The sequence below is a fragment of the Babylonia areolata genome, chromosome 4 (assembly GCF_041734735.1).
Source record: "Babylonia areolata isolate BAREFJ2019XMU chromosome 4, ASM4173473v1, whole genome shotgun sequence".
Classification (NCBI taxonomy): domain Eukaryota; kingdom Metazoa; phylum Mollusca; class Gastropoda; order Neogastropoda; family Buccinidae; genus Babylonia; species Babylonia areolata.
The window spans coordinates 27,327,138-27,352,010 of NC_134879.1; the positions used below are offsets into that span (position 1 = coordinate 27,327,138).

A 24,873-nucleotide genomic window follows, 5' to 3' on the forward strand; every position below is an offset into this window, starting at 1 on the left:
TTCCATAGTGTTCACGTTTTTCAGAAAAGTAGGACTAGACCCATTCAGTTTGGAAACATACTTTGAGATAAATCTTAAAGTGCAACCATCAACAACTGTGGTTTTTACACTTCTTGAGGAGAGTGTTCAAATGAATTTGTTTCTTTTCTGAATATATCATACTAAGGATATTAATTAACAACTGAACTTTTGCAAATGGTCATTGGAAAATCTGGAAAGATGTCATCAACTGGCAAGTCTCATGGGGAAGGCAAAGTTAATAGTACTGTATAACACAGATGACAGATTCATTCAACATGCACTCACAGGCACAAACAACAGGACAGGGTCAGAAAGAAAGCACAGAACCAAGGAACAGGACGCAACTCTGGATGACAATTCTAACAAATTTACTTCCAAACAGACTTCTGGTGATATCCCTTCTCAGACAACAGCTCACTCATATTAACAGATTCAAAGTTGCATGTTTTCACACAAGTTAACACATCTCAACCAAACAAGCATATCAGGAAAAGGAACAGAAGATGCCTAATGTCATTCAACAGTTGCTCAGTCTTGGTAATCTCTGTTCCAAAGGCAAGCAAGTTGATGTTCACACAAGCACACTCAATTTGATGATAGTCCTGGCATGCTCATTACCTCCCTCCTCAAAAATGCCTTTGAAACCTTTTGAAATTTGCTTCTTGATCAAGAACTAAAATATAGGCCTATTTCTAAAAAATGTGATAGAAATATGTAGCCTACATTTTTCACAATCTTTCTAATTAAGCAGAATCAACCATATCCAACAATCCTGTCTCCCCACTGTCCAGATGGTGCTCATGTAAGGAAAATAATTACCCCTGAGCAACTGAACAAAAATGTCAGAATCACTTTATCCACACAAAGAGCAACACACATACACGCAAACACACTCACACAGAGTTGTATTTTACATCAGTCTGAATCAAATACAAGGAAACTTCATGAGGAACACAACTGGAGAAATGGACAAACTGAGAGACCAGGGGTTTTTTTTTGTTGTTTTTTTTTTTTTTTTTTAAATATTTCCTTTAAATGTTTTTCAGAAATGGTATTCAGGTCTGATATAAATGAAGACATATAGCAAAACTGTGCACACGAAACATACCACCCTAAACAGACACCCAAGAACATCCGTTTCATCTTTCACTATACCCGACACTATTTAGTCATCAGCTTACTTCCTGATTATGTGGCAAGCTGTCCCTTATTCATGCAGTGTAGCCTATGATAGGCCCTGTAACTTTCAACTGTAAAACACAGCCTCACAAAATCCAGTTACATCATATTAACAATTTTTTCTTTACAGCTTAGATTAACATCTGAGAAGAGTCCCAGTGCAAATAGACAAGTTGTTATCTGAGCTTCGACATTTGCCCATATATCATACAAATTGTTATTAAGCTTCATCATTTGCTTGATCAATCATACAATCTGGATCTGGTAATAACCCATATATCACAAACTGAAAACTCAGCTCATTTTTCAAAGGTGAGCCTGTCAAACAATGTAGCATGCTCTCACTGTCATTACCTACTTTGTAGACACTGGGCGCTTTCCATGCCTAAACTTATCACTTTCATCATGTCTGAAAGACTTGTTCCTACACTGTCTTTAGAGTACAGATTATCTTACCAATCTTCAGATCAGAGATCAATCTGGAAGACCTGATGAGAATCTGAGGAAGGAAACATCTCTGCTAGTGAGAATGTGAGGAAGGAAACATCTCTGCTAGTGAGAATGTGAGGAAGGAAACATCTCTGCTAGTGTATTCAATGATCAACAAAGGACATCTGGCTTCCATTCTTCTTCATCCACATTGTCACATTTTTTAACTGATGGGAATGAATTAACCTAACTTCTTATAAAAAGGAAAACCATGAAAAGGTCAACAGCTTTCCAATCCCATTAATCTTCTTGAGCTATGCAGAACTGGAACTGGAGACTCTTTGGTTACCCCTAAATGTCTGGTCAAGTCCAGGCAATAACCTCTTCAATAACACTGGTACGTTATTATGAAGACATTGCACTTTTAAAATTTTTTTTGTTTATTTTAGCCAACTCCCATGAAGTTCAAACACATCAACTGAAGCAAAAAGCAAAATGCACATTCCAAAAAGTGACCTTCCAGACAATAAACACCGGGCATGCGTTCATGCTTCTTCACACTAGCAACATACATTTTCCCAACAAAACTGTTCAACACATGACAAAACAGATTCTGTATTAATGTATTACACATCTGCTAACAAATTCCAGGGCAGAGACGGCTAGTGTTTTTAAAAATCTACTACACAATTTGTGATACAGAGTGAAAAATAGAAAATACTGCCTCGCTACTCATCCATTCCATGGAAAAAAAATGTTAAAATTAATCCATCAAAATGCAGGTCCACTCAGACGCTATCAATGTCTTATGCTGATCAAAACAGACACTTCAGCCATTCTCACTAATAAATGCATGCAAGTCTTTTCCATGTGATTATAAGGCTTATGCACCCCAGCCAGTATAACTATGCATTTTTCTTTAAAACTGATCAGAACCAACTCACAATCCATTTCCAGTCATTCTAATTATGCTTACATATTTTCCCATTCAAATTATGCACACAAATCTTTTGCACCCTGTCATTTTTACCAATGCCAACATCACAAAATGCTAATTGGTACATACAATGCACTTTAGGCTGACCCTAATCACTTTCCATGACATGATTACAAGTTTTGCACACATCCTTGAATTTATCTTCCCAATATCTGTGGCCCTGAGATGATTCAAGGTCACACACCTGTTTTATATTTCAAAATGCAGTAAAATATTAACTTGAAACAATTAGTACTTGCATATCAATGAAAAAAAATCAAGCCAAGAATATATTCAGATGACAAAAAAAAGGTTACTTTCTTTTGTTTACAATGTCTAAGCAGTTTATTTTCACAAGGCAAAGTACCTGATGAAACAACTGCTGATTACCTATCAGCAAAGAACAGGGATGCTGGGTATGCAAGGAACACTCACTGATATTAATCCAGCTTTTCATCACTAAAAAATGCAGACATCGGCTATTATTCTTGGTCCATCACGCCATTTTAATTGTTATGTTCAGTATTTCCAATTCATTTTGTGGTCCTCTGACCAAAGTTAAGACCAACACTTCTGACACAATTTGGTCCATGTCTCAACTGTACATTCTAGCAGATGTGGTTCTTGGTCCTTCAGTTAAAAGCCAATTTGAAGCTATTCATCTGTGTTTTTATGTGTATATGGAGGGTCAGGGGTAGCTGAACAAGAACATCTGTGTGCATTAACAAGTACATATGTATACACATATTTTATTAAATGTTTTTGCATTGTCCTGATGTACTGTTATGCATTACAAAATGTTCTTGGCCAATGATAATTATGTCTCCACAGCAGTATAGGACTGGAAAGAGGAGACCAACTAAAGAAGAGTGCAATCAGGAGGGTTATATCAATGCATGAAAATCAACAATTCCGGATTGAGCATATTGACATATTTTAAGAAAATGAACAACTTTTTCAATTTTTTGTACCATAAAAAAGCCAGTATTGATTGCAAACAACAATAAAATAAAATGAATACAAGACCCAAGGTTAATAACATAGTCCCTTCACAAGCAAACTGTACAAGTGGCAAACTGTCTACTTCCCTAAATGGCAAACCAAACTAAACTGGAAGCAAGGTGCAACCTTAGAAATTCTGCCCATTCTTACTTTCAAGGAATGCATCCTGATGCAAATAAATATCAACATACTATGTCAACAGAATGCAGCCTCATGTACAACAAAGAAAGAGACCATCAGCATTTGTTCCAACTTTTAAGCCAAAGGATTGATACATACCCACAGGTACATCCGACTCTTCTGCTCTCAGGCATGTTTGGATCACACTGGTGCTAAGCATTCTCACCCCAGCCACACCACAATCACACCAGCAACAATTAAAATCAGTGAGCTTCCTGAAACTTCTTTCTTCATCATACACTTGTACTAAGACCAACTAGGATGCAAATACAACTGCAGAGCTATAACGATCCAGTTTATTTATTATGTTTGGTTGAGGGTTAGTCCTCCATGTGCATTCCCTTTCCCGTTACATTTCCCAATACCAACCACACTCCCCTGTTCACTCTCTCACACAAATACTACTTAACCTTTTCCCTTCCATATAACATAATTGTAAATGCAAAAGTGATGATGCATCATTCTGCACAAAACATTGCATGGACACTGAATGCAGTACACACACACACGGCATTGCAGTGTCAAAAGGTACACAAACACATGCTGCCACCTCACCCTTTCAAATATCTAGGCAAGAACAAAAACTAACAGGAATATCATAGCGTTTTTTGAAAAACTATGTAAAAGATTTTTGAAAAATTATGATTCACAAAGATTTTTTTTTTTCTGTGTATGCCTGAGTCACTGAAGGTAGATGTGCTTCCACCTATTCAAAAAACGAAAAACACAGAAAAAAAAAAAAAAAAAAAGCTAACAAGTGCATGGGAGGGAAAGGGGGAGGAAGGGATAGGCAGAGGGGGAAAGAAAGAGAGAGAGAATAGTTACAAATAATGACCAGCAGTCAAAACTAAATACTATTCATCCTCAGATTTTAGAAAATCTCAGCTACTGCTGACGTACATACCTAGTTCAACTATACAAACACAACCCTCCAACCCCTCTGTCCACCCTGGTATGCACCAGAGTAAACACACACACACACACACACACACACACACAAAACAAAAAAACAAAAACACTACCAAAAAATAAGTCAACAGTTGGAAAAAAAGAACAAACTTTCAAAACAAGCAAACACACTCAATGGTCAAGCACTATCAACAGTAGGAGAATAATCAAATATGGTTATGCACTGACAACCAACTTCACCACTGGCTCCAAAGAGCCTAGAAAATTTTCAATGTCTAGTGTCAGACAATTGCCTTCTTACTAAAACTGTTCATCTTGCAATATCATTTCAACAGCTGTACCCTCTTTTTTGTATCATCAATGTTATTATTCTATTATCATTACTTCTACTTTCATGTTGTTTTTTTTTTTTGTTTTTGTTTTTTTTAACCAGGACTGTTATCCAAACCCCCATCCCCCATTTTTCTTTTTTTTTCTTCTTCTTTTTTTTTTAATTTATCTAAATCACAGTTGTAGAAAGATCTTAATATAATAGAAGATTTGTTTTCATTTCCTGTTTCAGTCAGTCACTGATGAACCTTGGAGCAGTTTTGTTTTTCCATTACTATCTTAATGGATGCTGTCATATGATTTTCATCCCAAAATATGGTACAACTAACTGAAAACCATAACTGGAATTACCCCCCATTAACACCCCCACCAAACAAATAATTAAATAAACTTTGTATAAGTCTACAGACAGTGTCTGTTTTGTTTTGTATAAGAAGCTTCACCTTGAAGAGATAGAAACAAACAAGCAAAAAACAAACAAGAAAAACAAAACATACAAAACACTAACAAAAACATGAATAAAAGAATATCATATTAAGCGCACTGTATTATTCATATTGCAGATACAAACAACTTTTTCTTGTTGTTTAAATAAATTCAAAAACAAAAACAAAAAAAATCAGAACAAAATGTATACTCAAATTAATGTACAGGAGGATCTTCCACTTCCCAAATGGCAACAACACAAAAAAAACAACCTCTCCACTACACAGTGTCTTTCATTCAAAAGTTGTTTTGCTTTCACCAAAGTTAATAAAATATTAAATGATGCTGAACTCCAGTTAACACGTCACATATCATGTGTATAAACACTGTCAAACAGATCACATTATGTAAACTGCTGCATTAATCACAAAACACAACATTTATACTATACAACATAAAGAAGGAACAACATATTAATACTATGTAACACAAAAATAACAAACCAAAAAGACTTATAGTGCTGCAGCCTTGGGGGCTAGTTGACCTTTTGGAACCATCCCAATGCTCAACTATAATCAAATTCTAGCCCAGTTAGTTGAGACAGCAGCTGCCTCCTCTGCTGTTCTGATGGTCATTGTCGGACACAACTGACTACCATAAATAGCTCAACAAGCACCAAAAAGATGCGTGGTATCATTTTCTCCAAGTCTGACCTATATGACCTGATAGAATCCTGCTAAGATGCCAAGGATTATATTCCTAATTCCCCACTGCAGCTATACTTATATTGTCTCCAAGCATATATCTGTAGAGTAAATGGCTTTTTTAGTTTATTTCATTTTTCTAAAATAAAGAAAGGTCACAATGACTGTATGTACATTTCTTTGCAACAAGGAATCACAGATGTAGACTGCTGAAAACAGCACAACTCTGGACTATGGGACAAAACATACACACAAAAGAGTGAAGCAAAGCTTTAACTAAGGTTGAGTGTGATATGATTCAAGGGTACTGAATGCACCCTGACCTTTTGTTTTGCAGACCAGACCACTGGCGCTGAATACCACTCTTTCTTCCCACTAATTCCTCTTTTGAAAGAAAGGTGATTCTCTCTCTGTCACACACACACACACACAAATTATTTCCATTTGAAAAAAACAAAACAAACACAACAACAACAAAGAAACATGAGGCATGGACAGGTGAGAATAGACTGAAGATTAAGAAAAAAATCTGTCAAAAAGCCAAACATTATAAACTCTTCCACAACTAGAGTTTAGAAACAAAAACATTTCAACTGAACACACATGCATGAAACAATGACAAGCTCTTGTCGACAGAACATGTGCAAATCCTTTCAATGCATGTCATTCAATTCACAATGGCTAACTATCATATCACTTACCCTTTGGCATGAAATCTTTATTATCATTTTTTCCATACATGTTAGTCAAAGATTCCAGCAAACCACAGTCCATAGAAGAATCCTTTCATCACTTCAGAATTAAAAAGGTGTGACTTGATGAGAAAGGAATTTATAAAAAGAAATTAAAAAAAAAAAGAGAAAGAGAGAGAGAGAACAGAATGAGAAAGAAAAAAAAAGAGAACATAATGAAAAACAATATGAACGAATAGGCCAGAAACCAGGGGGAGAGGAGAGAGGTTGGACGCGATAAACCACAAGTCAGACTGGAAGTTGTGTGTGATGGGAAACGCTTGGCTGCTGAGTGTCTGAGGAATGTCCCAGCATCAGTTGCTGTTGACAGAGTTGCTTTCTGAAGAAGTGACCAGGAAATCGTCAGCTCTCTTGTGTGTTTCTAGAGCTCGCACCATGGACATGTCATGTGGGAGCTCTGACTTGCGGCGTAGCAATGGCTTATCTCGAGGCTTCTTCTTGAGCTGTCCACAGAAAAAAACAACAACAGGGATTAAAAGCCGATTTCTTGCCAACTATTTGCAAAATCTAAGCTGTCTACAGAATAGAACAACAGAGCTTTAAACCCGATTTCTTGCCAACTCTTTGCAACTTCTATAAAGACTAATACACAATACATAAAATGCTTTAAGAGTAAAATTCTCATATATCAGGCTTAATGAGTAAAACTCACTTATCATCAGTCTTAATACTACTTATTGTAAAAATCTACCATCAACATGTACACTGACTGAGAACAACATACTCCATGAGTCAGGTAAATTATCTTAATGATAAGGTGATCACAATAGCAATAATCAGTTTAATTAACTGCAGGGCTGGTCAATTCCACTTAGCCACAAAATTTATATGGGATCAGGGCCATAGTGGGAAGGGCTTTTCAGCATGACAAACTCCTCTTCTTGAAATATTACACTAGCTGCCCATCTCTCACCAGACAGATCATAAACTATCATGTGCTTAAATCATTCGAATGTCATAGGCCTGCACCCACATACAAAGCCTGTCTGGGAGGTGAAGCCTTCAAAGTCCTCTGCCCTGTTCATGAATAGGTTCACTGTAAGGAATTTTTTTTCTATGGCAGGACCCACACGGTGGAAGAAGTATTCAGGGTTGGTGGAATCCCTGTCTATAAAGACAAATGTGTACTACTCTAAGACATCAGAGAACTCCAGCTTCACAAAGCTTTTAGTTTCCAAGTCTTATGTAATGATCTGCATGGAAAGTGAAAACACAGTTGGGATGACCACTGGACTGTGAAAGAAGAAGGGCACACCTGCTCAAATAGAAAACCAAGGGGGATGGAAAGTTTCCAGAGACATGTGGTGGATGCTGACAGGGAGAAACGGGGTTGACTGCTGGAAAAGTTAAACCCCACAAAAAGAAAGGAAAAAAAGTGCCTCTCTCCAAACTGAAACAGTCAGGGGAGGGTTGCCTATGGACCCTCAAGGTGTAATCTCTCTGTGCAGAATGGCTTCTGGACACAAACTACAGGGACCAGACAAACACAGCCTGGTGACAGGAAGCACTCCTGTCTGTCAGAGCAACAACCGTTGTGCTTCTCCAGGGGAGGAGGAGGTCACTGGGTAGATCCTCCAGACGGGTGAGAACCAGCAGCTGGCAGATCCATTCAAAGGGACTGCCCAGCTGAGTTATCTCACTCCCATTCAATGTGTGTCAGCATGTTCACATCTGCTTGAAAGATTCTCTCTCACTGCTAGATATCGGAGTTGGTGGTTAATGACGGTGTCCTGTATCGTGTTTGGTGTATGGAAGATACAGTTTAAAGGAGTAAGTAGATATGAAACTTATTATTTTGTAAAAACTTTTTTTTAAATTTTTACTGGCACAGTCCATTCAGTTTGGCATCAATTAATAATATGGAACTAGAAACATCACACACACACACACACACACACACACACATATATATAATTATATGCACAACCAACCTCCATGCACATACTGTGTATCAGTAATGGTGATAATAACAATATTAATAGTAAATGTTGTATCATTTTAACATAATGACTGGATGGCGAAGCATTCTGAAAGATGCTGTCTCCCATCATTTTGTACACTCCATAAAATCATATCAAAATATTTACACACTCTGACACTGGCATGCATAGTTTCCTCCCTCTTCTGAAAGTTTTGAAGAACAGAAAACAAATGACATAATAACCTATAGGTTTTAGTATTTTCACTGACAGAACGGAAAAAGAATGAGCTAGGCTGGAAAAAAGCCACCTCCACAAATGAGTATCAATGGAAGCAAGCTTCAAGTCACCAATAACTGAAAACTTCAATGGAAATGTCATGTTACTTTGATAAAGTATCCTGGGACTGATGAATGGTAAGAACTCCGTATGCCTATGCTGTCTTATTGCATCCTTATCACAAAATTTCACAAAATCAAATCTAAAATAAATTTTTAAAAAATTTTAAAAAATAAAAATAAAATAATAATAATAATAAAAATAAAATAAAATAACATTTTTTCAATCACAGTATTTATGCAAATGCCTTATTGTAAGGAGCTTGCTGAAAACATATTTTCAAGCTTGTATACACACAAATATTTATTTACAACCCTGTCACATCAACTACAATTACAGATGAATCCATGTTACTATGATTACTTTCTGCCCAGCTGACCACATTGTGAAATGACAAAGGCCATACATGCAGGACGTGTGTGTGTGTTTGAGAGAGAGAGAGAGAGTGAGAGAGATAATGAGGGAATGTGTGGGAGTGTGTGTGTGTGTGTGTGTCTAAAAATAATCAATAATTATTCTGTATTAATCAACAATTTCCTTCTTTTTCATGTGTACACTACAGCTCTCAGATAAACCCATCTAGATTGCTTATACATGCATTACCAACTGATCCCACAGTTTAGGCAGCTGTGACCTTGTTTTAAGTGCAATGTAGCCATGCAATAAATTATATAACATGATTTTCATGGTGTAAAAAGAAATAAAAAGAAGAAGAAAAAAAAAGAGAGAAGAACTGGGACAGAGAAAGGCGAGAAGTGTGGTTAAGAAAAGAGAAAGCATGGAGGGGGAAGTGACAGAGAAAGAGAGAGAGAGAGAAGGAGAGAGAGTTTCAGATTCAGATGGTTCATTCATTATGGCCATAGCCCCATATGAATAAGGGACTATAACATTAATGTGTGTTACCGGAATGAGAAAAGACAACAATCACTGGAATGTATCTGTCCAAATGTCAGAACATTTGCCTGAACAAAAAAAAAAAAAGAAAAAAAAGAAGAGGGGGTGGGGGTGGAGTGATTAAATAGAACAACATTTTTTTTTTATTTTTTTTTTTTAATTTGCCACAAGAACAGAAACAGAAAACAAAAACAAATGAAGATATCATTTCAATTATTTGTAGGAAACTAGCATCTCTAGGAATATTTGAGATCCATACAGAGTAATAGGTGAATACTTTGTTTATCCAGTAATAACACTGCAAACACAAAATGCCCACTGCAGCTATACTCATTTCACATCATTAGTGTATTAGTACAGCAGCCCATGAGAAAATGAATACAGGGTTCATTTTCCACCACACATTTTTTTTCCTCTTTCCAGTTTAGCTTACTGCGTTGTAAATGACAAAAAAAACTTTCATATTCTTTCAAAGCAAACACTGATGTTTAATATCTGTGTCAGTGTGTGCGTGCGTGCGTGCGTGTATGCATGTGTGCGTGCATGCACACTTCAGAAATGCATTTCAAATCACACAGGTGGGTTTTCTTTGATAGCTCTATTAAAAACTACTAAATAGTTCACTAAATGTACACATAATTATTCTCTATGTACCATCAACATTCCAAAAATGAAATATAGATAACATACACAAAGCAGTACCTCTGTAGATAGGAATAACTTGTTGAACAAAGTGGCAATAGTCAATTTGTTTTTCGAAATTGAAGACCTAAACTGCTGAAGAAAAACAAGTATAAAGGCAACCCACAATAACCAATAATTTCAGATGACAAAAATAAGACAAAACCGGAAACAGAGAAGACAAAGAGTACAAATTCTAAGAACCAACAAGAATTTTGACATACAGACCGCTAGCAAACTAAGCACTCAAGTGATTACCATACTCTCTGTGGGGTAAAGAAAATACAACTGTGCAAACAGCACACTATTGTTTCACACAACACACATACTGTTAAAAAACAGGAATGCTCAGACCTACATACTTCTTGATTGTAGATATAAGCCTGAATAGAAAGGAAAATAATGACATCAATAAATTACAACATGCCAAAATGAACTCTACTGAAACATTCTGGAGGATCTAAACATCATGTCAGATATGACACTGAATCCACATAACGGTTTAGGGGAGGAGCAAGACAGAAGCAATTGTTCTGATTAATCTGTAAAGGTACATGCACAGACATAATAATAAAGCTGGTCAAACTCAAACTCTCTTCTAAACAGCCTATTATCTAAACAAGTAAGGAAAATTAGCAATAAAAACTCTGCTAGATCAACACCCACTTCAGAGCATAGCAGGGGAATGCAGACAGACAGATGGATAGACAGAGACAAAGAAGTAAGGAAAAAAAAAAGGCCTAATGTGTTGAAGTAAAAGCAAGTCAACAAAAACTGAACTCAAATGAACAGATGAGCAAGGAAACTATTATAAAAAAAAACAAACAAACCTGTAAAACAATAGAAAAGAATTAATGGAAAGCGCAGAATAAAAATGCACAAAGTAAGTCAACTGCACAGGAGCAAGGGATATGGCATGAACTATTATACACACTGTGAGATAGCTTGTCTCCTCTCTTTCGTGTGCTATCGTATGCATCGCTGTTCGGAGGAAAAAATGGACATACATAGATAACCAATAAATATCCACCATACACACACAAATCAGATACACAAAGATGCCAGATGAATATCCAACACACTCACACACACACACACACACACACACACAAACACACACACACTCACTCACTCACACTGTGGGAAATAAATTCCACAAATGACATCAAATTTACGAACATCAAAAGAAATTTTGAAATATGAGAAATGAACATGCATGAGATGGGAGTTATTCCTTGTCATCAGCAATGCCATAAATATCAAGTTTCATCTAGACTTAGGGAAATGCTGATATATTGATGATCATTTCAAACAAACCACCACCACTGGACATATACACCATAAACATCCCATCCTTTTGTGCAAACCAATTCCAGACATTTTCCCCATCGACAGCTGCTCATAAAGCAAAGTTAGATGAAAGGTGATCAAGGTGCAGGAATAGTGTGCTGAACTGATGAAGAGCATACACAGCAGACTGTAACCCCATCCCATGAACTTGGTTAGAGGTGATAAATAATAATAATAGGAAGGAGACAATATTACAATTCATTTTTTTCAACTTAGCCTCTGCACAGCAGAATGCAGTCAACCACAGAGACTCCATAATTATAATGTAACAGCCAGCAAGTGAATAGAGAAGGGTTTGTTAAAAAAAGAAAAAAAGAAAAAAAAAGAAAAAAAGAATCTTTGCAAAGCAAAATATTTTGATCATTCGAAATGATGTTTGACACTCAAAATGCATTGTGGATATGCCAGTTTTAATTCCTCCCCCTGGAAGTGGCAACTTTTCCCTGGCAGTATCCTGCCTTATTTTGTGTGTGTGTATGTCTCTGTGTGTGTGTATGTGTATGTGCGCGCGCACACGCATGTTTGTGTGTATATGTGATGAATTGATCAGCATATATGCACAAGTACTCTGTACAACCCTTATCTTTGTGTGCTTTAATATGATTATGCTGCACATGCATGCCTGGAACATTTTGTAAATGTACAACCTAAAAAACAAAAAAATCTTATATACTAAATATAACGTCTGCAAAGTTGAAATCAAACGCAAGTGAAGATGTGTGTGTGTGCAAGGAGTTGTTTGCCTCATTGCAGACCTGGTGTCAAGATGTAACTTTCACTTTAAAATACTTCTCCACTAATATACTATTTTATAATTTTATAAGGTGCTTGTCATTTAATGTAGCTTATTGTTATCATTGAAACTTTTATAGAACTTATAAAATGTCTGATATTGTCATTATTATTCATTTTTATTATTTTCATTTCCAGTCTCTTTGATCAGTGCTTCTTCACTTGTATTGCACAGGAAGAAAACTGTGAGATCCTAATTAGCTTCTCAATAACAGTAGAAAGGATAGAGTGGTGCATTTTGCATAGCAATAAGCAAATCAAGATGCCATGGAAAGTGCTTGGTAAAATAAAAAGCCTAACAAGCAAAGGAACGGGTGCTACAATCCATGCAACAGAACAGTGTGAAACCCACCAAGAACCGTATAATTTTGGGGACCATTTCCCCTTCCATATAATTTAGGGGACCATTTTAACTTCTGTATAATTTGGGGGACCATTTCAACTTTCGACTTGTCAACTCTACAAACCTCAGACCTTATGAAATCCAGGCTTTAGGATCAATCAAGCTTTGGGACCCTTTATATTTCACATGGGTGCAAAGTTTTGTTCTCAGTTCCTTTCACTTAAATCTTAGCTCCGTACAATACTAAGGTATCTCTCTTTTATCAGTAGTAATTTCCAGAATCCCTGAATTTCAGATCTGCAAAATGTGCAGAGCTTGGCATAAAACTATTTCTGGTCTACGTATTACCTAAAGCTGGGCAAGTGTATGGTTCAATTTTATCTCCAATTTAAACCTTTTAAAATGCAGGGATGTGAGAGGGACTGAGACAAAAAAGCATATGGTAGATGGGAGGTGGGGGTGGGGGTAAGATCCCTGGTGTGGTGCAGGGGTAAATGCCCTGCTGGGGGGTCTGGGGGACAAAGCCCCCCCTCTGAAGCTGCCAGTAAATTGTTGTTTGCAACCCTGTAAATGTGCAGGAATCACTGCTGTTTCACTGCTTTGCTTTGTTAAAACTTGTACACGCACACAAAAACACACATAGGAAAAAAAAAATGCTTCCTATCAACTGAAAAATCCGAGACCTATTATTGCCCTCTGTCTGAAACCTGGGGAACATTTGACAATTTCTGAGGGCAAAGTCTCGAAAAAAAGAAAACGAAAAAAAAAAAAAAACGAAAAAAAGAAAAAGAAACCTTAAACCTTAAGACACCTGTATCATTCATCTTTGTAATGTGTGTGTGTGTGTGTGTGTGTGTGTGTGTGTGTGTGTGTGTGTTTCTGCATTCACATCATGTATGTGATTTTGAGAGGATGGTGAGGTGTAACACTGCCACAATAAGACAGTGAGGTATGCAGAAACCAAGTTTGGGACATGGATCCAGAGAGGGAAGGCGGTGCAAACAGTTGTTACATCAATGAAGTAGTTGCACAGAAAAGTTATTTTCCACACTGTTCTTTGATATGTCTCATCCTTCAACATCACTGGACTTGGACCCCTCACCCCAGTTCTATTACCTCTACTTCTATTCTGTTGACGTAAAATGAGAGGGAGGAGAGAGAAGGGGCAGGCAAGTACGGTCAGACTATGGTATGATGAAAGGAAAGAGAGAGAGAGCTGGAGGGTGTCATGGGATGATCATGAAAGGGGAAGTGGGGGGGCAGGGGTTAGGACCACCCACAGTGTTCCTGTTTCTGGTGGTTCAAGTTAAAAATGGTTGTACAGAACAGGTCTGTCCATTTCCTTATGAGTGACACACAGGACCTTCGAACTGACAAGACAAAGCAGACAGACAGAGGTGTGGGTTAGAGAGTGAGAAAGATACTGGTGAATAACCTATTACGTGTGTGTGAGAGTGATGGGAAGATCATCATATATGTGTATACATATATGCGCGCTCAGGCATGCTTGTGTTTGCGAATGTGTGTGTGTTTGAGAAGGAAGGAGGGAGAGTATGGGATGGGGCCCACTGATATAAACACTCAATACACTGATTTCATAAACATTTTTACATCAACTACCACTTTCCAAAAAAATTATTTCCTGCTTGATATGCAGATGAATCTTGGTACTTCAGTGAGAGATCTCAGATCTAAATAACTGCAGTCATGAAGTCTATCACTGCATTATCACTCAATGTAATTTCAGCTCACAAAATTGTACTGACGTCAAATGCCGGGGTATTGCGTGACTAAGAGCCCTTGGGCCAGACAGGGATAAATAAATAACAAGTGCGTGTGTGTGTATGTGTGTTTTCTTCAGTTTAACATCTATTCACTATAAGTGTTTTTAAACGGAAAGGAGTAAAGTAGTGGATAAAGGAAAGGGAATGCATGTGAATATTAGTGTAAAAAAAGTGTTCATGTTATGTGTCAGAGGAAAAGTATAATACGAGGGTCATTCAAAAAATAAGGTGAATTTTTCGGTATAAGGACTTCTAATACAGATAGAAGCTTACTTTTTTTAAAAATTTTTTGTGTTTTACTTCTTTTTCACATGGATTTAATTTGTTTTGCAGATTAAAAAAAACTTTGAGAGTTTTGGCGATTAACAAAGATGACCGACCAAGAAGCATGCTCCAGGATTGAACAGCAGTCAGTTATCAAGTTTTTGGTTGCTGAAGGGTGCAAACCAGTTGAAATTCATAGGAGAATGTCAACTGTGTATGGTGCCACATGTTTCAGCCGAAAAAATGTCTACAAGTGGGCTAAATTGTTTAAAGAAGGACGGAGCAGTGTTGAGGATGAAGACAGGCCTGGAAGGCCTACAGAAGTGAGGTCTCCTGAGGTGATCGAATCAGTCAATGACCTCATTCAGTCTGACAGAAGGGTGACAGTGGATGACATTGCAAGGACTTTGAGCTTATCTGTTGGGACAGCACACAAAATTGTCCATGATGACCTTGGCTACTCGAAGGTCAGCTGCCGGTGGGTGCCAAAGATGCTTACTCCAGAGCACAAACAGAGGAGGGTCGAGTTGTCCCAGCAGTGTCTCTGCCGCTATGAGAAGGATGGTGATGAGTTTCTGAAGAAGGTGGTCACATGTGACGAGACATGGGTTTGGCACTATGAGCCTGAGTCCAAACGGCAGTCCATGGAGTGGAAGCATGTAGGCTCTCCAGTGAAGAAGAAGTTCAAGTCCCAGCGGTCCACGAGGAAGGTGATGCTCACCGTTTTTTGGGATATGCAAGGCCCAATCACCATTTCATTCCTTGAGAAAGGAAGCACTGTGAACAGTGCCAATTACTGTGAACTGCTGAGGCAGGTCAAGAAAGACATAAAGAACAAACGCAGGGGTCATCAGTCAGAAGGAGTCATCTTGCATCATGACAACGCAAGGCCTCACACAGCAGCCCGAACGGTGCAGACCATCAACGAGCTGGGCTGGGAACTGCTCCTTCATCCCCCTTACAGCCCAGACCTTGCCCCTTCAGACTTTCACCTGTTTGGTCCCTTTAAAGCGTTCACGAGAGGCACGAAGTTTGAAAGTGACGATGAAGTCAAAAGTGTTGTGAGCGACTGGCTGAGATATCAGTCCAAAGATTTTTACGCTGAGGGAATACGGAAGCTTGTGCACAGATGGGAAAAGTGTGTGACAGTGCTGGGAGACTACGTTGAAAAAAAAAAGAAAAAAAAAAGAGTAAGCTTCTATCTGTATTAGAAGTCCTTATACCGAAAAAAAAGTCTAAAGAGATTGAAGCGTGTATTGAATGAGGTGTCATGGGAAGGAGTGTGTGTGTGTACACACATGTGTATGTGTGTGTCTCTGCATGGGGTAAGAACTGGGAGTGTCTATGTGTATGTAAGCGATATTAAAATGTGAACGTGTATAATTAAGTGTGAGTGTGAGCACGCGTGCGCACATGCGTGCACGCGCGCGCACTTGTGTGTACATGCGCACATGAACGAGTGCGTCCGTGTATGTGTCTGTATGTCTGTGTGGGATGGGGGTGAGGGTGTCTATGTGTATGAAAGCGTGCATGCATGCTTGCGTGCAAGCATGTGTACGCGCACACATATGGTTGCATGTGTGTGTGTGTGTGTGTGTGTGTTTTCCTTATCTAAATTGGTGAAGTGTGAAGTACATATCATATTCGCACTGGGCTGTGGATATGTCCCCGAAAACAGGAGTTAATCTTGTTTTGCTGGTGTTTTTCATTCACAGTGCACTCGATTTGACTGAACTGACAAAGGTATACTATTTTCAGATCTAACGCATAATCTAAGGCACTAGAGTTTGTTGGATCAACATGGATGAGAAACGGATCTTTTATTAACCAGACGTATGAAATCAAGGTGGCGTTAAAGCTTTTTGGTCCCCCTCACCCCTAATTTTGTTGTACAAATACATCAGCAGTGGCGTCCCTAAGCCACTGTCACTGAGATAACACCCTAGTCTCACCCCATTCCCCACCACTTTTTTCTACACAATTGTGCACAGATCTCAAGAATAACCTCTGGGGCTTTTCTGCTGCAGTCACACCTAACTGAGAGTTTTGTTTTTGTTGTTGTTGTTGTTCATGTTGTTGTTTTTAGGTTTTTCTTTTCGATAAATGAAATGGGAAAGTGCATTTACGCATTTCTGCGTAGCTCTCACATCCCTGAAAATAATTAGATAACTGAATATAATTTCAGTCCAGAATCCCAAATCCATGAATTTTACTATTTAAAAAAAAAAAAAAAAGAAAAAAAAAAAAAAAAAGAAATCCAAAACTTCAGATCAGTACATAAATACCAACCACCCAACATACACTGTTCGAAAGATGAACCAAAGCTTTCATTATCTGACTGGGATGTGATGGGCACATATGTACACAAGACTTGTTTTCAACATAGGGGATGGTAGCTGGTTTACTACATGGGTGAAACCTATAGACTGGAAGACACTGCCCTGTTCAGTGTTAAAAAGCTGCGTCTATGTTAAAATTTCTATAACATCATAAACAATATTAACCTTCCAAATAAAACTAAGGATTTCAATTTACTTGAGGCAATACTTATTATTTAAATCACATAATATTCTTATTTATTAGTAATAATCTTCAAACATAAAGCACATTATTTCTGAAAAGAACTTACAACACATTTGTGAGAACAAATATGCTTGGAAACTCTAGCTTGCCTTTAAATTACTTTTCTTCCTATTCCTTCTTAGTCCATTTTTCCACCAGTTGACATCAAAGTCAGATTTAAACACATGAGTTACTAAAGATAAACTGTGTACCCTTAACGTTTCACCCATGTAGAAGAGGACGATACAAAAGCAGAATGATGGTACGCTGAAACAATTGCTGCCAGCACTTACATCCTTTGCTTCTGCTTGCAACTTCTCCATGGTTGTGATGACGTCACCTTCTTCTTCATTTGAGGGTCCAAGCGCAGTGCTCGTTGAATCATTACTGTCAGTTACCGGCGCGGATAATAAATTCTTAAACTGAAAAATCAAACCAACCCCACCTTAAACTCTTTTGAGGATAGGGAACAGTGAAAGCAGTGCTTGCATTAGGCTGCTCTGATTCTTGCCCTCCAAGTCCAAGCCCTACTACCTGCTTCTTAGGACTTCAGGCCTCAAATGTTATCATGAAGACCTAGAAAAGGGGCCAAACATGCAAAAGATAATAAAACACAGGAAGTGTGGTGGCAAGAGAGAGAGACAAAGCAAAAGAGAGAGAGAGAGAGAGAGAGAGAGAGAGAGAGAGAGAGCGAGAGAGAGAATGTATAAACTGAAAAGAATGTTAATGACATAATATTTCACACACCAGCACTCGGTGACAGAATAAAACTAAAAATATCAAATGGTGTTGAGCAGAATGGCATTTTTATATCCACATCATAACAGGCACTGGGCTTTCAAATAGTGTCATGGAAATAAAGAACTATTCACTGACCTCACAGTTTTCATTTTCAGCAGTTTTGCACTTTGCATCAAAAATGCATGGGGTATGAAATGGTTTGGGTTTATCATATACGTGGATTACATAGATTTTAGATAGTAATGGTTTGTCCAATACTTTTTAAAGCAAATAAATGTGTATCTTGAGAATTCTTTTAAAAACTTAAATGTGATGCTTCCAGCAGTCATGGAAGCACCAGTTTTCAAAATGTTGTGACATCACAAGTATGGAGACGCATTTTTGCTTTTGGCTGACTTGCGAAGCAGACTGAAATGAATTTGATAAAAAATAATGTGCAAGGACATTCCAAAAGAAAAACAAACAAAAAATCCAAATGCTATGCTGAAAAGACTTTGGTATAGTTCTATATAAATTTGAACCCAAGTTTATGGAACAAAGAGTTAAAAAAAACAAGCTGCTGAAATGACAACACAGATGAAAGTTTTCAGTACTGATGTGGAAACTGCATGTTTGCCAGTTCTCTGTCATGCCCCAAGAAAGCACATACTGCAAAGACAATGATTTGACTGTTGCTGCTTTTGTAAATAATGAATGAAATGGGCCTGCAGTTTGAATCACAGAACATCCAACTTTTCCCAGTTGTTCTAAGCCAGCAATCCTGGAAACTAGCTTTGAGCACTTTTGTGACCTAACAACTGGCCTCATTCTGTTTCCTTTCCACAGAGCCAAGCCCAGTATGGTGGCGCCCTACTTGCATCAAGCTGATATATCAATATAATTGCTCTAAAGTGCAGATAATTGTCCAGTGTTATGCATTATTCTGTAATTATTTACCCATCTGGCAGATTTTTAGAGCATGATGCGATTTCACTTATTGTAAATTGCTCGAAAAGCCCAGATCTGGGAATGATGTGGCACGAATCTTCTTTCCTCAAGAGATCAATTCAGTTGCAAAAGGCTACAAATATGTGCGTAATTATGAAAATGTGAATTATATCAAAAACATTAAGTTTACAACATTTTTATGAGACTACCCTTTTTATAAACACTCAAACAGCAAACAACACACAGTGAAAATGATCTTAACCCTATGAGCCCTGGCCACCGCTTTACCAGTGGTGGGGAGGGGTGGCATAATGCCTGGCCACTGGTTCAGCGGTGCGTAAACACTTGTGTCGTGTTTTGCTATTGGTTGACTTATATTGAAGAGCCAATCAGAAAAACCGTAATATTCTGACATCAGTGAACGTAGTACCAACATTGCCGCGCCTTTTCACTGTGTTTTGTGCATGTGCTTTGGATAAAAAAAGATCAATTTCTACCATGAAGCGTGCAGAGTCTCAACCTGACACGCCTCCTTTGATCAACTGATTCTGCATGCTCAGATTCATTTTCAACATCACTATCTGTAGCAAAATCATCCGATTCGAATTCCACCTCACTATCAGAGTCATACTCTACTTCCGATAAATCATCAAGCATATCAATTACTTGCTACGTTGTGTACAGTTGTTTTCTCGCACGTTTTGTCCCTGATTTCTGCCCTGACGGGCCAGGTTGAGACTGCACACTTCTAGTGTTTACGCACTGCTCAACCGGTGGCTGGGCATTATGTCATTTTTCTCTGCCACCGGTAAAGCGGTGGTCAGGGCTCAAAAGGTTAAAACCACCATGTAAAAACAGAAAAAGAAAGCTTTAAAACAAATATAAAAGCTCTTTGCAAACACAGTCATCTTTCTGCATGACTAAGCAGTCTGGTCAAGTCTTCCACAGACTGACATTCAAAGGCTGCATACAACAGCAAGCACTCATCTCTGCTGATAGACTGAGGAACAAGATCTCCTTAGCCAGAAACCAATTACAAACTGGTACATCTAAAAACAAAACAAAAAAATATCTGTTATGACCGATTCCAAGACTTTCAGACCTGATGTTGGCAACAATCAAAGAATGATAATGGGAACAAACTAAAACACAAAAACAGGAATGCAATAAAGACTCAATTCAGACTCTCGCTCTACTCTGCAAACTGAGCGATCAGAAGTTGCCTCTTTCTCCCCCACTTCCCAACCCTCACCCACAAGAATGTGAATTTTGTAAGATGTAACACACAAATCCTACAGAGTTCAGTGACACAAAATACACGCCACTGAGAGACTCAAGGCCCAGGAATCCTTTTGGGTTTGGGTTTTTTTTTGTTTTTGGTTTTTTTTTTCTTTTTTCTTTTTCTAATCAACAACTGATATTAGTAAGAGTTAGACTGTAGGTTCCAGGCCATAAAAAAAAAAAAAAGCCAAAAAACAGGATAAGAGGTGACTTCCAACTAGGCTCTGTAACAATACCAATGAAAAAAAAATACTAGCTTCACACAAACATGCACACTTTGCTTCAATCTACTTTCTTTTTTTTCCCCCCCCAATCAGCAAGTGACAGCTGAATGAGTGCAGATAAGATTTCAGCGTGAGGAAAACTACGGTCATACCAAGGAAGAAAGGAACACACCAGGCCTAATCCAAGGAGACCTACCTGAGGATTGTCTTTTGCCAGTGTGTTGATCTTGTTCCACGCTTCATCTCGCTGCTTCAGCTTCTCCTTCTCCCTATAACCGAATCAAAAACACAAATGGTCATGATTGTTGATGTTTCACACTGTCTGGCTCTGTGACATTACAAGAACCACACCAACATACTATACAGAGATCATTACTCTCTAGACAAAAAAAAAAAAAAAAAGAAAAAAAAAAGATTTGTGATTAAAAAACAAAAAGCAAAACATTAATCAATTTTCTCATACACTAAACCTTACTATTGTCAGCAAACCTGTTAGACAAGAGGATAGTGTGACTGAATGCAGATATAATTTCATTCATGTTTATACAACATGCAGCAGCTGCCTATAAGTATTGTGCTTGACTATAAAGTGAGTGTCCACAAGTTATTGTCCTGAATGGACTGGGATTTTTACCCACCCATCCCCAACCCACTAGACACTGAGTGGTAATCTCAGTGCTAGTCTTTCAAGGATAATCATATTGACAAAGACGGACAGGACAGAGAAATTAAGGACAGGTAGTGGGGGATCTGAAAACTAGTCTTTTGGAGAGAATCATGCAGGAAAGAGAGATGGAGATAGATAGAAAGAGACAAATCAAGAGAGCAAGCTATCAAAAGGAAAGAGAGAGCGGAACTAGTCACTCACTTTTGCCTCTCCGCTTTGTACTGCTGTGTGCAGTCGTCAAACAACTTCTGGTTCATTTCCATGAACAGTTTGAGAGCATTGTATATCAACCCATGGATTGTTCTGCAATAGCGACCACACACATTAAGTATATACATACAATGCTAGTCTCTTGAAGAAAATCTTTTTAACCAACTAATATGGAAAATGATTCATACTTGCAAACATAATATTCAGACGTTCCCACAAGCTTTTGGAAAAGAGCAAGAAAGATCGAGAAGGAAAGAGAGGAAATGTATGTCCATGGGGTGACTGAATTTATGGATGTGTGCACAATGTCCAATGTACCAATCATTTTCAATGTGCAAATGGAAAGCAACCAGTACAGTGTGTGAACATGTATAATAACATTTATAAACATGAGTGTATGTGTTTATATGTGTATGCACAAACCATGTAACATTTAAAGTATGTATTTCAGAATGATCAGAGGCATCAACTGCTTGTGTGTTCATATGAACTTGTTATGGAATGGAAACATGTAATGGATGGAAAAAGGGAAGAGAGGGAAAGGTCATAAAACACTAACATACAATGTGCCAACACACAAACATACACTTGTAAATTCATCAATGGAATCACTCAATGTAACCTTCAACTTTAATGGGATAATCATCACTAGTCTTGCAAAAAAGAAAACCACCACCACCTAATTTTCTTCAAATAAGGTTCACAACTAGAACTAGCGTAAGCATGATACTGAAAAGTTGATTTTAAATAATGAGTTTGTCATATTAACTGATGGTTAAGGATGTGTGATTACAAAATATTATGTATGGTTATCTATGTACAACAGATTAACAACTGCCAGTACTAACTTCAGTAAGTTCTTTTTCCCTGTACAAGCATTTTAGTACTATAGTCATCACTTCTTATTCTCTAATAAATGACTTATTTGGTCAAGTTTGAAATTGGAAACCACTTTTACTTTCTTTTTCATGGTAAATGCTAGTCAAAAGTGTTACCATGTCACACACACACACACACACACACATATATATATGTTTCATAAATGATTTTTAAAAATGCATTCATTTCATAGAAGTATCATCAAATTGATTTTCAAAGCCTGTTCTTCATCAAATAATACTTTACACTGCCAGGCAACAAAATAAAAAAGGTACAGACATGCACGAAAATATATGCCTATTTCTACGTAGGAGAAAATACTGAAAAAGCATGCCAACCACACAGGACTAGTACTAGTAACAGTAATTACAAACCAAACCCTTTTAGTTTCTCAAACAAATCAAACTGATTTCTTCAAACAAAATACATAAAATTAAAACAATGAGCTTCAACAAGGAAATTAAAGAGTGATACTACTGAAGCATGGAATCCAACCCCCAATATCACCATCAACATATGAATATATCTGGAAAAAAATATTTAAAGTTTAATATTTCTCCCTCACTTTTATCAATTCATAATAAAGAGAAATCCAACTGTATATAATCACTAATGCGTCAGGTGTAAAAATATGAAAATGCCATTTCCCTCTATGTTTCAGAATGCACTCAGCTCAAAGTCTTTATTACCATTTGACATTTTCTAAGTAAAACATTCCCTCCATCCTTCTTCCCCACCCCAATCCCCTTGTCTTCCCCTTACTGCAAACAATTGCTGCATGGTGAATAATTATATCCTTTCAACCCGGGGAAACAATGACACAGAGGAGAGTCTGAACCAGGCAAACTATCAAAGAATACAAAAGGACACTGTGCTCACCATTTTGAATGAGGGCTGCAACACTGTGCACTGAACAGATCACAATTCTTCCCTTTGTTCCAACCTTTATCTAAACCTAAGTTTTTCAGTATCTGCATTCAACGTTTTTCATCTATTTCATCTGGTTGGGCTCACTCCGATTACATATTCTGATACAAAGCCAACATCAAATTCTGAGCAACCATTAAAGTCAAAATATCAAATCCAATATTATTTCAAAACACTTGATACATTAATAAATCAAATACTATTTCAAATCATTTGATAAATATCTTTAAACAAAAAATCCAAAATTAAATATCAATCAAAATGACTTAATCTACATGTACCTATTGTTTAAAAAATCATGCAACATAGAAATAACACATACTTTACCTCTTTCCAACCCCCCACCCCACCCCACCCTCTTCCCTCCCCCAATTCATTTTGAGATGAGCAATAAAGATTGAAGGAAGATGCAGGGGAGAGAAGGGAGGGAGGGGACACAGCAGACAGAAGACAGGAGGAGGAGGAGGCGACCTCTTACTTGTTCCAATGTTCTTTGCTTTTGTACAGGGCTGGGAACATGAGGGGCATAATGCTGGACACATTGTCACTGATCAGACTCAAGATGTATTCGTTATTCCAAAAATACAGTGCTCGCTCTGCCACCTGTCACCAAACGGAAGAGAACAGAAAAAAAGACAACACAGTCACTTCACTGACAACACTCAATGCCATTCATGTAAGATATGTCTTCACTACTTTCTCTGCGTATCTAATTTCACACTGGGACTATCCACTGTAATCTAATAAGCGTCAAAGTCTTCAGGGTACAAGAACTTGAACTAAATTTCAAAATAAAGAAATAAAAAGAACCAGAAAAAGAACAAAATCTATCATTTAGTCAGAATAATGCTTATACTGAGAGGTCCTTTTCTTGTCACTTGCTATGAAATTCTCCCAAGATTTCTATGTGCATTTACAAAAAAAAAAAAAAAAAAAAAAAAAGCATCAGAGGTGGCGCTTCCAGCAAATTTGACTATAATCCTTCGATATAAATTTCATATAGGTAACGTACCACAAGTGCTGCTTCCAGTACATGTGACTTAACCCTTTCAGTGCCAAGCCTCTGTTATGCTCAATGACAACTTTTTGCCAAGGGATGTTCTGGTCACAATGGATTTTTTTTAATTTTTATTTTTTAAGCATCTCTTGCATGCAAATTACTAAAAGAAAGTACATAAAAC

The 24,873-nt window shown here is 37.6% G+C and overlaps 1 protein-coding gene across 5 annotated transcripts in view; it reads right to left on the reverse strand.

Moving 5' to 3' along the window:
• Window positions 1-372: 372 nt before the first annotated feature.
• The window catches only part of LOC143280997 (serine/threonine-protein phosphatase 2A 56 kDa regulatory subunit delta isoform-like), a 47,594-nt gene continuing 23,093 nt past the window's right edge, over window positions 373-24,873 (reverse strand). For 2 of the 5 annotated variants that reach the window (XM_076585850.1, XM_076585851.1), the window contains exons 12-16: window positions 24,171-24,295; window positions 21,878-21,979; window positions 21,206-21,278; window positions 18,130-18,258; window positions 373-7,351 (exon numbers count right to left, since the gene is read on the reverse strand). In XM_076585850.1, coding sequence (XP_076441965.1) covers window positions 7,202-7,351; window positions 18,130-18,258; window positions 21,206-21,278; window positions 21,878-21,979; window positions 24,171-24,295 — 579 coding nt within the window. In that variant the 3' untranslated portion in view covers window positions 373-7,201. Of the gene's footprint in view, window positions 7,352-11,675; window positions 11,723-18,129; window positions 18,259-21,205; window positions 21,279-21,877; window positions 21,980-24,170; window positions 24,296-24,873 lie in introns of all 5 variants that reach the window. The other 3 variants (XM_076585854.1, XM_076585855.1, XM_076585853.1) reach the window with 3 other exon arrangements.